The 15,821-nt window shown below is 38.2% G+C and overlaps 1 protein-coding gene across 2 annotated transcripts in view; it reads right to left on the reverse strand.

Moving 5' to 3' along the window:
- The window catches only part of KLF8 (KLF transcription factor 8), a 304,726-nt gene that overhangs the window by 128,858 nt on the left and 160,047 nt on the right, over positions 1-15,821 (reverse strand). Inside the window, exon 2 of one of the 2 annotated variants that reach the window (XM_027963670.3) lies at positions 4,495-4,568. The exons of the other annotated variant lie outside the window; for it this stretch is intronic. Within the exon in view, the coding sequence (XP_027819471.2) occupies positions 4,495-4,566 (72 nt within the window). The 5' untranslated portion in view covers positions 4,567-4,568. The remainder of the gene's footprint in view (positions 1-4,494; positions 4,569-15,821) is intronic. 2 annotated transcript variants of the gene reach the window in all.

Consider the following 15,821-nt stretch of genomic DNA (forward strand, 5'->3'; position numbering starts at 1 on the left):
TAATGTTTATTTTTGCTTATATTTCCAGTCTTGTCTTCTGGGAGGTCGGTCATAGAGGATCTTGCTGTGATTTCTGTTGGATAGTGTTTTGCCTATGTTCTCCTCTAGGAGTTCTATAGTTTCTGGTCTTATGTTTAGATCTTTAATTCATTTTGAGTTTATTTTTGAGTATGGTGTTAGAAACTGTTCTGGTTTCATTCTTTTACAAGTGGTTGTCCAGTTTTCCCAGCACCACTTGTTAAAAAGATTGTCTTTTCTCCATTGTATATTCTTGCCTCCTTTGTCAAAGATAAGGGGTGCATAGGTGTGTGGATTTATCTCTGGGCTTTCTATTTTGTTCCATTGATCTATATTTCTGTCTTTGTGCCAGTACCATACTGTCTTGATGACTGTGGCTTTGTAGTAGAGCCTGAAGTCAGGCAGGTTGATTCCTCCAGTTCCATTCTTCTTTCTCAAGATTGCTTTGGCTATTCGAGGTTTGTTGTATTTCCATACAAATTGTGAAATTATTTGTTCTAGCTCTGTGAAAAATACCATTGGTAGCTTGATAGGGATTGTGTTGAATCTGTAGATTGCTTTGGGTATTATACTCATTTTCACTATATTGATTCTTCCGATCCATGCATATGGTATATTTCTCCATCTATTAGTACCCTCTTTGATTTCTTTCACCAGTGTTTTATAGTTTTCTCTATATAGGTCTTTTGTTTCCTTCCGTTCAATTCAGTTTAGTAGCTCAGTCGTGTCTGACTCTTTGCGACCCCATGAATTGCAGCACGCCAGGCCTCCCTGTCTATCACCAACTCCCAGAATTCACTCAAATTCACGTCCATCGAGTTGGTGATGCCATCCAGCCATCTCATCCTCTGTTGTCCCCTTCTCCTCCTGCCCCCAATCCCTCCCAGCATCAGAGTCTTTTCCAATGAGTCAACTCTTCGCATGAGGTGGCCAAAGTACTGGAGTTTCAGCTTCAGCATCATTCCCTCCAAAGGAATCCCAGGGCTGATCTCCCTCAGAATGGACTGGTTGGATCTCCTTGCAGTCCAAGGGACTCTCAAGAGTCTTCTCCAACACCACAGTTCAAAAGCATCAATTCTTCAGTGCTCAGCCTTCTTCACAGTCCAACTCTCGCATCCATATATGACCACTGGAAAGACCATAGCCTTGACTAGATGGACCTTTGTTGGCAAAGTAATGTCTCTACTTTTGAATATACTATCTAGGTTGGTCATAACTTTCCTTCCAAGGAGTAATCGTCTTTTAATTTCATGGCTGTAATCACCATCTGCAGTGATTTTGGAGCCCCCCAAAATAAAGTCTGACACTGTTTCCACTGGTTCCCCATCTATTTCCCATGAAGTGATGGGACCAGATGCCATGATCTTCCTTTTCTGAATGTTGAGCTTTAAGCCAACTTTTTCACTCTCCTCTTTCACTTTCATCAAGAGGCTCTTTAGTTCCTCTTCACTTTCTGCCATAAGGGTGGTGTCATCTGCATATCTGAGGTTATTGATATTTCTCCTGGCAATCTTGATTCCAGCTTGTGCTTCTTCCAGCCCAGCATTTCTCATGATGTACTCTGCATAAAAGTTAAATAAGCAGGGTGACAATATACAGCCTTGACACACTCCTTTTCCTATTTGGAACCAGTCTGTTGTTTCATGTCCAGTTCTAACTGTTGCTTCCTGACCTGCATATAGGTTTCTCAAGAAGCAGGTCATATTCCTAAGTATTTTATTCTGTTCATTGCAATGTTGAATGGAATTGTTTCCTTTAGTAGTATATCTATCTTCAGAAAACGTTTTGTCTTTAAGTCTGAAACTGATGATTACACAACAAAGGGCTCGGTTTGTACTCTGTACTAAGGATGATATAGGGATATACCCAGCTTGAGGACAGTTTCTCCTCCATGATAACTTTCTGGCTATTCCTGTTATCTTGAAATGTGGATAGTGGGAATGGGTCTAGTAAGATCTTTGCAACCTGTGGACATTCTTTTGATTTATTTTAGTAACTAATTGGAGAGTATATAACTCCATTGCTAAAAGACTAGCAGGGGGCAGTCTCCATCTGCCTTCTGATGTCTGTCTCAGAAGCTTTCTCTATCTCTTTTATAGTTTAATAAAACTTTATTACACAAAACTCTGAGGAATCAAGCCTCGTTTCTGGCCCCAGATTGAATTCTTCTCCTCCAGAGGCCAAGAATCCCAGCATCTTTCATGGTTCAGCAACAACCTTTCAGTATGTCTAATTTTCTTGAAGAGATCTCTAGTCATTTTTAATTCTACTGGTTCCCTCTATTTCTTTGCATTGATCACTGAGGAAGGCTGCCTTATCTCTCCTTTCTATTATTTGGAACTCTTGATTCAAATGGGTATATCTTTACTCTTCTCCTTTGCTTTTTGTTTCTCTTCTTTTCACAGCTATTTGTAAGGCCTCCTCAGGCAGCCTTTTTTTATTTTTTTCCCTAAATTTCTGTTTTTGGGGGATAGTTTTGATCCCTGTCTCCTGTACAGTGTTACAAACCTCTGTCCATAGTTCATCAGGCACTCTGTCTATCAGACCTAGTCTCTCAAATTTATTTCTCATTTCCACTGTATAATCATAAGAGATTTGATTTAGGTCATACCTGAATGGTCTAGCGATTTTCCCCACTTTCTTCAATTTAAGTCTGAATTTGGCAATAAGGAGTTCATGATCTGAGCCACAGTCAGCTCCTGGTCTTGTTTTTGCTGACTGTATAGAGCTTCTCTGTCTTTGGCTGCCTAGAATATAAGCCATATGGTCTTGTAATCCCACTCCTAGGCATACATCTGAGACATAGAGAACTGACTTGTGGTTGCTAATGGAGGTAGGGTGGGGGAGGGGGTCGAGGAGGGATGGATTAAGAGTTTGGGATTAGCAGATGCAAAATATTATATATATAATGGATAAACAGCAAAGTCTTATTGTATAGCACAGGAAATGCTATTCAATATCCGTGTTAAACTATAATGGAAAAGAATATGAAAAAGTATATATATACACATATGTATAACTGAATCACTTTGCTGTACAGTAGAAATTAACACAACATTGTAAATCAACTATACTTCAATAAAATAAATTTTTAAAAACTCTTTCTCTATAGATTCCTGAAAAAGCTAGTGACAAATCTACAATATGACCCAGCAATCCCACTACTGAGGAATATACCCCAAGACAAGCACAATTCTAAGACACGTGTACTGCAGTGTTCATTGCAGCACTATTTACAATAGCTAGAACATGAAAGCAACCTAGATGTCCATTGACAGATGAATGGATAAAGAAGATATGGTACATATATACAATGGACTATTAGCCACAAAAATAACGAATTTAAGTCAGTTCCAGTGAGGTGGATGAACCTAGAGTCTTTTACACAAAATGAAGTAAGTTAGAAAGAGGAAAACAAATATTGTATATTTATATATATATATATATATATATGGAGTCTATAAAAATCATATTGATGAACCTATTTGGAGGGAAGGAATGGAGACATAGATGTAGAGAATGGACTTGACACAGTAAGGGAAGGAGCAAATGGGATGAATGGAGAAAGCAGCATCAACATACATGTACTAGCATGTGTAAAATAGATAGCAGTGAGAAGTTGCTATATAACACAGGAAGCCCAGTCTCGTGCTCTGTGGTGACCTAGAGTGGTAGGATGAGGATAGGGGAGGGAGGTTCCAGAGGGAGGGGATATATGAATAATTACAACTGATTTGCCTTATGGTATGGCAGAAATCAACACAACACTATAAAGCAATTTTCCTCCAATTGAAAAATAAATAAGTAAGTACACACAAAAATTATTTCTCTTTAGATAGGTAGTTAGATAAAGATATGTATATTTGGATATGTATATTTGGATAGCTATATATAGATAGAGATGTAATTTTATATATACACATATATATATAGCTATATACAGAGAGAGATGTAATTTTATTTTAGGTGTAAAGATATACCTTTATATATATATATAATTTGTGTCTACAGACATATGGAGTAGATAGATATAGATAGATACAAATTTTATGCATATTTTTAGATATAAGGATAGAGAGAGATTGAAAAATATACATTCTGGTATTTCTATCTGTAGAATACTGACTAACACACTATCCAAAAATTATTGTGAAGATCAAATAAGACATTGAATTTAGTCTTCAGAGTGCTTGAAATATGGAACAATGCAAGATAAGTGATTTCTGTTTTTTACCAAGTGTCTAATCTCGTCCATATAGCCTTGATCCCAAAGGATATACTTCTTTTATGCCAGATTTACTCCCTATTTGAACCAGAAACCTAGGCATCCAAGTATTTTCTGTAAACCTCCCTTCTTTCACTCCTCTCAGTCCCCAACATGTTGTTAGAAAGAAAAATGAGCTTCAGCTCTATGATACCATGTATACTGAACACTATTATGGCTCAATATGAATATTCATTTTCTTGATAACCGACCTGTTTGAACATATGCATTGAGCCACCTTCTGAATTAAGTTGGGCCTCCCAGTTGTTTATGAGTTCATCCATATCTGGAAAAGAATCAAGGGAAAGACAATTTAAAAATAAAATCTAACTCACTGTATGGATGCAGTATGCCACTAACCCTTGGTTACACCTGTTTGTATTCTAGAAATATTATTTTTCAGGGACTTACTAGATACTAAGAAGTCAGAATTTGGACAACATTCTAATTTGCATATTCTGCTTACCAAGATAGCCCTGACTGGTCCCCAGCAGTATTAGCTGCCTCTTTCCCTCATGTCTTCTATGCACATGAATTTGTTTCTTCCAACCTGTCCAACTAGCACTACCTTCGAAAGAATATCATTATAGCTATATAGTTTCCTGAATCCTCCCCGTTCTGGTCTAATTCTCATTCCATACAGGAGAGTTCCACCCTCCTGTACGGATATTTACTCTAATAAACTTGCTTACACATCAATGCCAAATCTCTCTAAAGAAGCATTTTATCTTTCTACTTCTCTTAAAAATACAAGCCAAGAGTGGTTAATATAAGCATTTTTCTATTTCTCTTTTAGATAATTTTTCCTCTTTTTTAAAAAATCAAAGTATATTTGATCTACAATGTCATATTAGTTGCAGGTGTACAGCACAGTGATTCAGATATATATTCAATTAAAAAAAATTCACAACCTAAAAGTTGAGTTATGTACTATTTGGCAGGACTTTTTAGGACTTTAAGCCTGGCAGGCAGCATCTCGAGTAAACTCTGAGAGAACTGCTTTGAGGAAGTAAGGGGTGGGGGAGATAGGATATATAGGAGTTTTGCAACACAGGGCAGGTAATCAGAATATCAAAATATTACCGTTAAAGAAATGACTGTGATGATGTAGAGTAGCTGAATGAAGCCACCAAGTGTTTCTTTTTTCCTCTTAATGAAAGTAAACACTAGGTGGCTTCATTCAGCTGCCCTATACCATCATAATAATTTCCATCACTAGTACCTACCAGCACCTCATCAACCAGATTTCCTTTTATTTAGCTACATTCTAATCTCACTAGAGGTGAAAAAATAGGGCAAGAAAGATGAAGTCACAGCTTGCTTTTGACTTAACTGATCAGATTTCAGATCACACTAAGTTTAACCAAGTCAATTACAATTAGTTTCATTTATGTCCTGGTTGCATTTCAAAAGATAGTCTATAAAACAGTTAATTGTTTTGGATGTCAACTACATTTACCCACAGAAATGTTCATTTTATGGGTCACAATAGCTGTTTAAGACCTAATGTAGTTAAATAAACAATCAGCAAGAATACAAGTTATAATACAGAAACACAAAAGAGTAAAAGATAAACTTATAAATAATTCCTTCGTTTATTGACTGTTAGGAATTGAAGAAAATAGTCTTAATTAGATAATTAGATAGGCAATAATACACAAAGAATCTTCTACTGAGATTATGAAGAAAATTTCTGGGTCATTATCAAAGAGTTTGGAGAATTCTGACACTCTAAAATATCTCCAGTTTTATCTCAAAACACATTTTATTTTCTTTGATCCACATATGAGTAGAGCTGTTCATGTATATATTCAACATTTACAAAATATTTATGCATAACTACTATGTGTCAGAGGTTACTCTGGGCTTCTCTGATGGCACAGATAGTAAAAAATCTGCCTGCAATGCAGGAGACCCAGGTTCAATCCCTGGGTCAGGAAGATCCCCTGAAGAAGGGAATGGCTACTCACGCCAGTATTCTTGTCTGGAGAATTCCATGGATAGAGAAGTCTGGCAGGCCGCAAAGAGTGGGATACAACTGAGGGACTAATACTTTCACTTTCAGAGTTCATACTAGGCACCTTGTTATCAGTTTTAGATCTGGGTCAACCAGACATGGAGAGTCAGCAAGTATAGCAGAGAGCACTGAACTGGGAGTTAGAGGCCCAGGAATTACATCCTATAATCTTTGTCAAGGCATTTTTCTTTCTAATCCTCAACTTCCCCATGTAAAATTAAAAGATTTTAAATTGTTCTCTGCTGAGTCCTAAGGCTTCTTTGAAGCCTCTTTAGGAGTAGGAGTTAGGGTTAATGGAAGAAGAAATTTAGTAATGAATAAGTACTTCAGAAGTCAGATGCAGAAAACTCAACTCTAATTTCCATTAAATTGTAAAATTTTGAAAGCAGAGATTTTCTTCACCTTTGATGTTTTCTTCAGTAATGTATTTAAAAGGCTTAGAGTAGTGCCTGGCACATGGTAGTCTTCAATACATTTATAAAAGTTTTTGATGAGTGACAGAAAAGGATAATGAAGTGTGTCTTCTCATTATAGGAACTGGACAAAAGTAGAGAAGAATAAAAAAAAGTTAAAGAGGTTAAAGTATAAGAGATGTTTGAGGTGTAATTAACTGTGAAGTATAAAAGGCCAGAGAGGGCAGCCATTTCTGATTTTAAGAAGGAGGGGAAAAAGAGGTGCGATTGTAGAAAAAGAATGTCTGGTCAGATAATTTTTCTACTGCACAGGCAGGCCATAATGAAAGCCAAGACAGCTTGCTTGGCTGCTGTCAGAAAAATGTGTAGGAGAGAGGGGAGAGAATTTGGTGCTTCCTCTCCATTTATCCAGGACTTCCCTGGTGGCTCAGACGGTAAAGCGTCTGACTACAATGCAGGAGACCCGGGTTCAATGCCTGGGTCGGGAAGATCTCCTGGAGAAGGAAATGGCAACCCACTCCAGTATTTTTGCCTGGAAAATCCCATGGACGGAGAAGCCTAGTAGGCTACAGTGCATGGCATCGCAAAGAGCTGGACACAACTGAGCGACTTCACTTTCACTTTCTTCATTCATCCACCCCTAGACTAAGCTTTGTTAATTCTAGCCAAGAGAATTTCAAGAGCCCTCTCTTATCTGGTCTTCCTCAATTCCTATGGATCATGAAACAACAGAGTTGAGGAAGCAGAGTGACTTTGATAAGCTATTTAACACCTGTGAACCTCACTTCCTTTACCTGACAAGAGGTAGGGGAAATGACATATCTATAGGGTTAATGTGAGGATTCAATGGATTAGTACAGGTAAACACACTTAAAATAGCTCTTAGCATATAAAAAATTCTCAACATAATTAGCTATTGTTATCATCACTACCATTATTATTATTAAGGATAAGAATCTTTCTCTCTGGACCAGAAGAATATCCCCTAGGCATCAGACAAGTTGTTTATACTCAGTGTGCTTACAAACTTTCTCCACCTCCTATATTTACAATCTAAATTGTTTAGCACTACTATCAATCCATTCTCAGTCTCAGTGATTGAAGGTCAATCACCTTTGACTCTTCTCTCTCCATCTCCAGCCAACTGTTTATCAGATGCAATAAACTGTACTGCAGAAATATGTCTTAAACTTAATTTATCATCTCCCAGTCACTTCCCCTTCTTGTCCATACATCATATTGCCTAGGTTAATATCCTGGTTCTGAAACTTTATAACATTAAGACTTCAGGCAATTTTTTCCATCACCATTTGTCTATTTCCTCAACTTTAAAATAAGGATAATAATAGTACCAGTTCATAGGATTTATCAATTTACTATGTGTTTAAAAGTTTAAAATAGTACCTTGCACAAAGGCATTGTCTGTTTCCCTTACCATAAAGCGAGACCCACAATAGCTACTTGATCTTGTTCTTCTCTGTATCCCTTTCTTTTAGCAGAGTACTTCCTCTATACAGTGTGCTAACGTCCAGTGAATGGTCATGGGAATAAGAAAGGTTAATGGCAATAATACTATAATGCAAAGATGGGCTCAATAAAGGACAGAAATGGTGTGGACCTAACAGAAGCAGAAGATGTTAAGAAGAGGCGGCAAGAATACACAGAAGAATTGTACAAAAAAGGTGTTCACGACCCAGATAATCATGATGGTGTGATCACTCACCTAAAGCCAGACATCCTGGAATGTGAATTCAAGTGGGCCTTAGGAAGCATCACTACAAACAAAGCTAGTGGAGGTGATGAAATTCCAGTTGAGCTCTTTCAAATCCTGGAAGATGATGCTGTGAAAGTGCTGCACTCAATATGCCAGCAAGTTTAGAAATCTCAGCAGTGGCCACAGGACTAGAAAAGGTCAGTTTTCATTTCAATCCCAAAGAAAGGCAATGCCAAAGAATGCTCAAACTACCACACAATTGCACTCATCTCACACGCTGGTGAAGTAATGCTTAAAATTCTCTAATCCAGGCTTCAGCAATACGTGAACTGTGAAATTCCAGATGTTCAAGCTGGTTTTAGCAAAGGTAGAGGAAACAGAGATCAAATTGCCAACATCTGCTGGATCATAAGAAAAGCAAGAGAGTTCCAGAAAAATATCTATTTCTGCTTTATTGACTATGCCAAAGCCTTTGACTGTGTGGATCACCATAAACTGTGGAAAATTCTGAAAGAGATGGGAATATCAGACCACCTGACCTGCCTCTTGAGAAACCTTTATGCAGGTCAGGAAGCAACAGTTAGAACTGGACATGGAACAACAGACTGGTTCCAAATAGGAAAAGGAGTATGTCAAGGCTGTATATTGTCACCCTGCTTATTTAACTTCTATGCCTAGTACATCATGAGAAACGCTGGGCTGGAAGAAGCACAAGCTGGAGTCAAGATTGATGGGAGAAATATCAGTAACCTCTGATATGCAGATGACACCACCCTTACAGCAGAAAGTGAATAAGAACTAAAGAGCCTCTTGATGAAAGAGGAGAGTGAAAAAGTTAGCTTAAAGCTCAACATTCAGAAAACTAAGATCATGGCATCTGGTCCCATCACTTCATCGCAAATAGACGGGAAAACAGTGGAAAGAGTGTCTGACTTTATTTGGGGGGGCCTCCAAAATCACTGCAGATGGTGATTTCCATCATGAAATTAAAAGACGCTTACTCCTTGGAAGGAAAGTTATGACCAACCTAGATAGCATATTCAAAAGCAGAGACATTACTTTGCCAAAAAGGTCCATCTAGTTAAGGCTATGATTTTTCCAGTGGTCATGTATGGATGTGAGAGTTGGACTGTGAAGAAGGCTGAGCACCAAAGAATTGATGCTTTTGAACTGTGGTATTGGAGAAGACTCTTGAGAGTCCCTTTGGACTGCAAGGAGATCCAACCAGTCCACCCTAAAGGAAATCAGTCCTGGGTGGTCATTGGTAGAACTGATGTTGAAGTAGAACCTCCAATACTTTGGCCACCTGATACGAAGAGTTGACTCATCTGAACAGACCCTGATGCTGGGAAAGATTGAGGTTAGGTGAAGAAGGGGATAACAGAGGATGATATGGTTGGATGGCATCACAGACTCGATGGACATGGGTTTGGGTGGACTCCGGGAGTTGGTGATGGACAGGGAGTCCTGGCGTCCTGCAGTTCATGGGGTCGCGAAGAGTCGGACATGACTGAGCGACTGAATTGACCTGAAATAAATGGCAATAATCAAGGAGTCTGAAAAAAAAAACTTTTTGTCTCATCTATATCACAAATATTTAGTCAAATGGCAATATTTAGTCAAATATTTTAGCTATACTCTTTAGTCAAAAGTGTATAGCTGACAGGAATGTCTCAGCCATTTCTGGTTAGTGTCCTCTCACTCAAAGAACAGCCAATTGGAATAGCCACTAGAAAACCCTGGACAACATTCTAAATGTTGGTAATAATGAGTAAACGGAAAGCTATTAGGAAGGTATATATGCTTCTCTCTCTAAAAAAAAAAAAAAAAAAAAAAAGTTTTAATATATAGCTAGACCAAATCTAAAACAGGAGGGAATTAGGACTTACAGCACAATCTTAAAGAAAATTCAGGGTTTTTTCAAGGGCTTTATAAACTTTTTGTTTTTCTCTAGAGTTGGCACCACACTTCAAAGTGTCTGTGACTAAGAGGCTGCTCAGAAATTGTTTAAGAATTAGTCAGGAAATAACCAAAGAGGGGTTGGTTAAGTCCTGGGTTATGGAGATGTGAACCATATGAGCAGGAGGGCTTCAGAAATGCAAATTACCTACTTACGATAATAACCATTATTCTGCTTGAATTGGCTCTACAAGCCTTTGTATCTAGAAGCTCTACTTTCTTGGATTTCCCTGGCAGCCCTGTGGTTAAGACTCAGTGCTTCCATTACATGGGTGTTGGAGGGTGGAGGGAGAGTGGGGGTACCTGTTCCATCCCTGATTCCCTTAAGGCGGACCTAAGATCCTGAATGCTAAGCGGCATGGCCAAAAAAAAAAAAAAAAGAAAGAAAGAAACATTCTAGAAGCTGGACTTTCTGGTTCTTCTCTTTTTTTTGTTTTTCCTTTTAAAAAATTTATTTATTTATATTTATTTATTTATTGGAGGCTAATTACTTTACAATATTGTATTGGTTTTGCCATAGATTGACATGAATCTGCCACAGGTGTACATGTGTTCCCCATCCTGAACCCCCTCCCACCTCCCTCCCCATCCCAACCCCTCTGGGTTCTTCTCTTAAGGAAGGGAGTACTGCAGGAAAAAAAGGAGAGAGGGAGGAAGATTGAGTCCCATCCATAGCAAGTCAATGTCTCATATACACAAAACATCACAAACCATGCATCTGGGACTATGACCATAGAAATTTCATAAGATTATTAGTATAATCTTTTGTCATGTTCCAAGTTTATTTTGTTACCCACTGTATTCCACAGTGATCTGCTTGCTTTATGAATGTGAACAGTGCCTTCAAAGGACAGGAGCAGGTACTGTTGTTCGTTGTTCAGTCACTAAGTTGTGTCCGACTCTTTGCAACCCCACGGACTGCAGCATATCAGGCTTCCTTTTCCTTTGCTATCTCCTGCAGTTTGCTCAAATTCATGTCCATTGAGTCAGGGATGCTATCTAACCATCTCATCCTCTGCCACTCTCTTCTTTTGCCTTCAATTTTTCTTATCATCAGGAGCAGGTAACTGACAAGTAAAAACACACCTCACTGTTTGTCCAGAATTGAGGAGGAAAAAGTGTCTAGGGGTGAAATGAGAAGTTAAATCTTTAAGGAGGAAAGCAAAGAAGAGTCACTAGAGTCTACAACTACAAAAGAAAGCAAAGAATTGGGGATCCTGACACTGACCTATGAAGTTCCTTTGTATCTTAACAAGATAGACCATTTTGCAATACAAATAATAATCCCTCATGTGCATCTATATAACTTTACAGTAGGGAAATAGAGAGATTTCATGTATCATTTCCATTTCACAGGAAAGTAATTTGGAGGCCCAAGGTCATATAGTTTAAAAGTGATGGAGTCAGAACCAGAACTCTTATTCTCTAACTCAAATTACAGTACTTATAGTACTCCCTCACTACTTGCTAATATCCCAAATCTGGTGAGTATCTTCTTTCTAAAAAAGTTTCTGCTACAAGAAAAACAACTCTAAGGACAACAAATCAATCATTTCAGAAGATCTTGACCAGGTACCACTCACTTTCTGCCTCTGACATATAAGAAATTCTGAAACTGCTTGAAAAATGAAAAATCAATGTTTTAGGGTTTTGAGATTATAGGTATTTTAAAGAAGCATTTCTTATGTCTCTTATGTTAGAAAAAGGTAACTATAGACCAACTAGATACACATATATTTTCAGACAGTTTAATTGTATATCTTCCAGGGGAATAGAAAGTGCCATTTGGGGGAATGGCACTGAAACATGTATAATATCATATAAGAAACGAATCGCCAGTCCAGGTTTGATACAGGATGCTTGGGGCTGGTGCACTGGGATGACTCGGAGGGATGGTAAAGGGAGGGAGGTGGGAGGGGGGTTCAGGATAGGGAACACACGTACGCCTGTGGCAGATTCATGTTGATATGTGGCAGAAACAATACAATATTGTAAAGTAAAAAAAGAAAAGAAAAGAAAAAACAGAAAAAGCATAACATAATAGATTTTAACCACCATGGCTTTGAAGAAACTGTATAAATAATTTTATTTAATTTTTCCTTGGTAAAACAATGGGCAAGAAACTGCTGTCTATATTACTCCCAAACATCCTGTTAGGCACAGTATGCAATAAACTATAATAATAATAAAAGCCAAAAAAATTTCTTATAAGATGTAAATGTGAAATTTCCATATAAGATTTTAGGAATACCTTTGTCAGAAAATCCAAAACTAAATTACACAAAAGTATGTTTCTCTGGTGGCTCAGATGGTAAAGAGTCTTCCCACAGTGCGGGAGACCGGGTTCAATCCCTGGGTTGGGATGAATCCCTGGGAAGGAAATAACAACCCACTCCAGTATTCTTGCCTGGAAAAGCCCATGGATAGAGGAGCCTGGCAGGCTAGTCCATGGGGTTGCAAAGAGTCAGACATAACTGAGCAACTTCACTTATGTACAATATGTAGTCACACTTTAAAGATCCAAGCCACTCACAATAACAATACCTAATTTTACGATTTTTGTATTCCCACGTGAGTTTATGTTCCAACAAAATCACCTGAAATGTGTTCAGTGTTTTCGGCCACTTTCATTCCCCCCAGAGGCTGATGTTAAACTCCATTTTCTTTTTCACAGAAAACCCAAATATGCATGAAAGAAAAATCACCCTAGAATGTGCTAGAGATTAAGATTCTTGATTCTGGAAAGTTAAAGGGAATTATTACAAATGTTTAAAACTAGCAATGAAAGTGGATTTCAGGTTCAATGATCTCCAGAGCCAAGTTTTAGTTCTAGTTCAATTACCAAATTGTTGAATAAATTTGGACATGTCCTATCACTTAACATAGAAAGTGGAAATAACTCTTGCTAACAAGATCATTGTGAACTTCATAGGATCATTGCAAGGATCAACTGAAACAGTAGATTTAAAAGGATTGTATAAATTAACCTCAGATTTCTCAAATTAGTCCCCTTGTTCTCTATCAAATAGGTAAATTTATTTTTAAAAAATCTTACATTTTGAATCAGTTCTGATGAGATGGATGAAACTGGAGCCGATTATACAGAGTGAAGTAAGCCAGAAAGAAAAACACCAATACAGTATACTAACACATATATATGGAATTTAGGAAGATGGCAATGACGACCCTGTAAGCAAGACAGGGAAAGAGACACAGATGTGTATAACGGACTTTTGGACACAGAGGGAGAGGGAGAGGGTGGGATGATTTGGGAGAATGACATTCTAACATGTATACTATCATGTGAATTGAATCGCCAGTCTATGTCTGATGCAGGATGCAGCATGCTTGGGGCTGGTGCATGGGGATGACCCAGAAAGATGTTATGGGGAGGGAGGTGGGAGGGGGGTTCATGTTTGGGAATGCATGTAAGAATTAAAGATTTTAAAATTTAAAAAAAAAAAAAAAAAAATCTTACATGTAAGAAATTGATGGAACTTATGTTAAAAAGTGCTATAGTTAAAGAAGTCAGCATGAACAATGGGAAAATCTTTTACTTAGGAGCTGAAGACCTATGTTGTATTCTATTGTTATCTAGGAGTGTCATTTTGAGTAAACTACTTAGCCCTTTTCAGTTCTCCTCCAGTTATAACACTATGATATAGGGTAGAGGACATAGATGAAAGTTTGACCTATGGTTTTCCAAGTTTCTGCTTAATCTGTTAAACTGATATCAAGGAAAATAGTTTCTCTATAAACCATTAGACAAACTTGAATTCACTCTACAGCATTTGAAAAACCACACAATTTTTTTTTATTTTGAATAATTGCAAATGCATACGAAAGTAAAGATGAATTCCATGTGCCTCAGTTCAGTTCAGTCGCTCAGTCATGTCCAACTCTTTGTGACCCCATGAATCACAGCACGCCAGGCCTCCCTGTCCATCACCAACTCCCGGAGTTCACTCAGACTCACGTTCATCGAGTCAGTGATGCCATCCAGCCATCTCATCCTGGGCCGTCCCCTTCTCCTCCTGCCCCCAATCCCTCCCAGCATCAGAGTCTTTTCCAATGCATCAACTCTTCGCATGAGGTGGCCAAAGTACTGGAGCTTCAGCTTTAGCATCATTCCTTCCAAAGAAATCCCAGGGTTGATCTCCTTCAGAATGGACTGGTTGGATCTCTTTGCAGTCCAAGGGACTCTCAAGAGTCTTCTCCAAGACCACAGTTCAAAAGCATCAATTCTTCGGCGCTCAGTCTATTCCCACCTATTCTGAGCTTCACTGATTTTCAGCCATGGAAAATCTTGTTCCATCTGTATCTCCAACTAACTTCCCCACCTCAGTGGTTACTTTTAGAGAAATACCAGATATATCAATTCATTTCTATGGTATATCCAAAGGGACACATTTAATCTTCACAATCTCTGTGAGGTAAGTACTGCTGATTCCATTATGTGCATGAAGAAATACAGACTTAGAGAAATTAATAATCCCAAGTTTACCGAGCTGGTAAATGACTTGGATTTGAATCTAAGGATGATGTCTGATACCAATGCTGTTTTCTTCCCTTAAAGTAATTGCGACTGTCCTACAGTTTGAAATAGTTTGATGATGTTGGAAATAATAATGGAGATGTTTTTATATGTTAGCAGTATGCTCTACTATTGAACATTTGAAACGAGTATTAAAGGATTCTTAGTGACTGTGATGTTAATCATCTGACAAAACCTTAAGGAATACAGTGCTCCAGCTTGGCATTGAAGAATTGGTTTAGAAAAAGGGCTCTGCAAAATCATGTAAAATCTCATGCAATCCACTTTATTACTTTATACTATTGTTTCATGCAACAGTCTCCTCCAACAAATGAAACATGGTGCCACTGCAGCAACCAAAATGAATATAAAATAACACAGTGGTCTTTGCCCATGCTTGTTACAAGTGCTTAAGGGCAGCCACTTTTATCTTTTGAATGGCCTCTCCAGTCACTGTCTGAGCTACCTGACTCATGAGCACCAAGGCAAGTAATCCTATAAGAGTCCTGAAGAAATAAAGTGAAATTGCACAGTTATGTCTGACTCTTTGCGACCCTATGGACTGCAGCCTACCAGGCTCCTTCATCCGTGAGATTTTCCAGGCAAGAGTACTGGAGTGGGTTGCCATTTCCTTCTCCAGGGGATCTTCCTGATCCAGGAATTGAACCCGGGTCTCCTGCATTGTAGGTAGATGCTTTACCATCTGAGCCGCCAAGGAAGTCATAAGAGTCCTGGGACATCTCAATTTGCAGTACCTATGGAGGTCATGTAAATAAAGGTATCAATAACATTAATAATTTATTGTTATTTTCAAGGCTACATATTGATTCTAGGATCTAGCTACAAACAAACAAACAAAAAGCTGGAGGAGCTACATTGTACATATTTATCAGAACTAGTCT

This window comes from Ovis aries, chromosome X, assembly GCF_016772045.2.
Source record: "Ovis aries strain OAR_USU_Benz2616 breed Rambouillet chromosome X, ARS-UI_Ramb_v3.0, whole genome shotgun sequence".
NCBI lineage: Eukaryota > Metazoa > Chordata > Mammalia > Artiodactyla > Bovidae > Ovis > Ovis aries.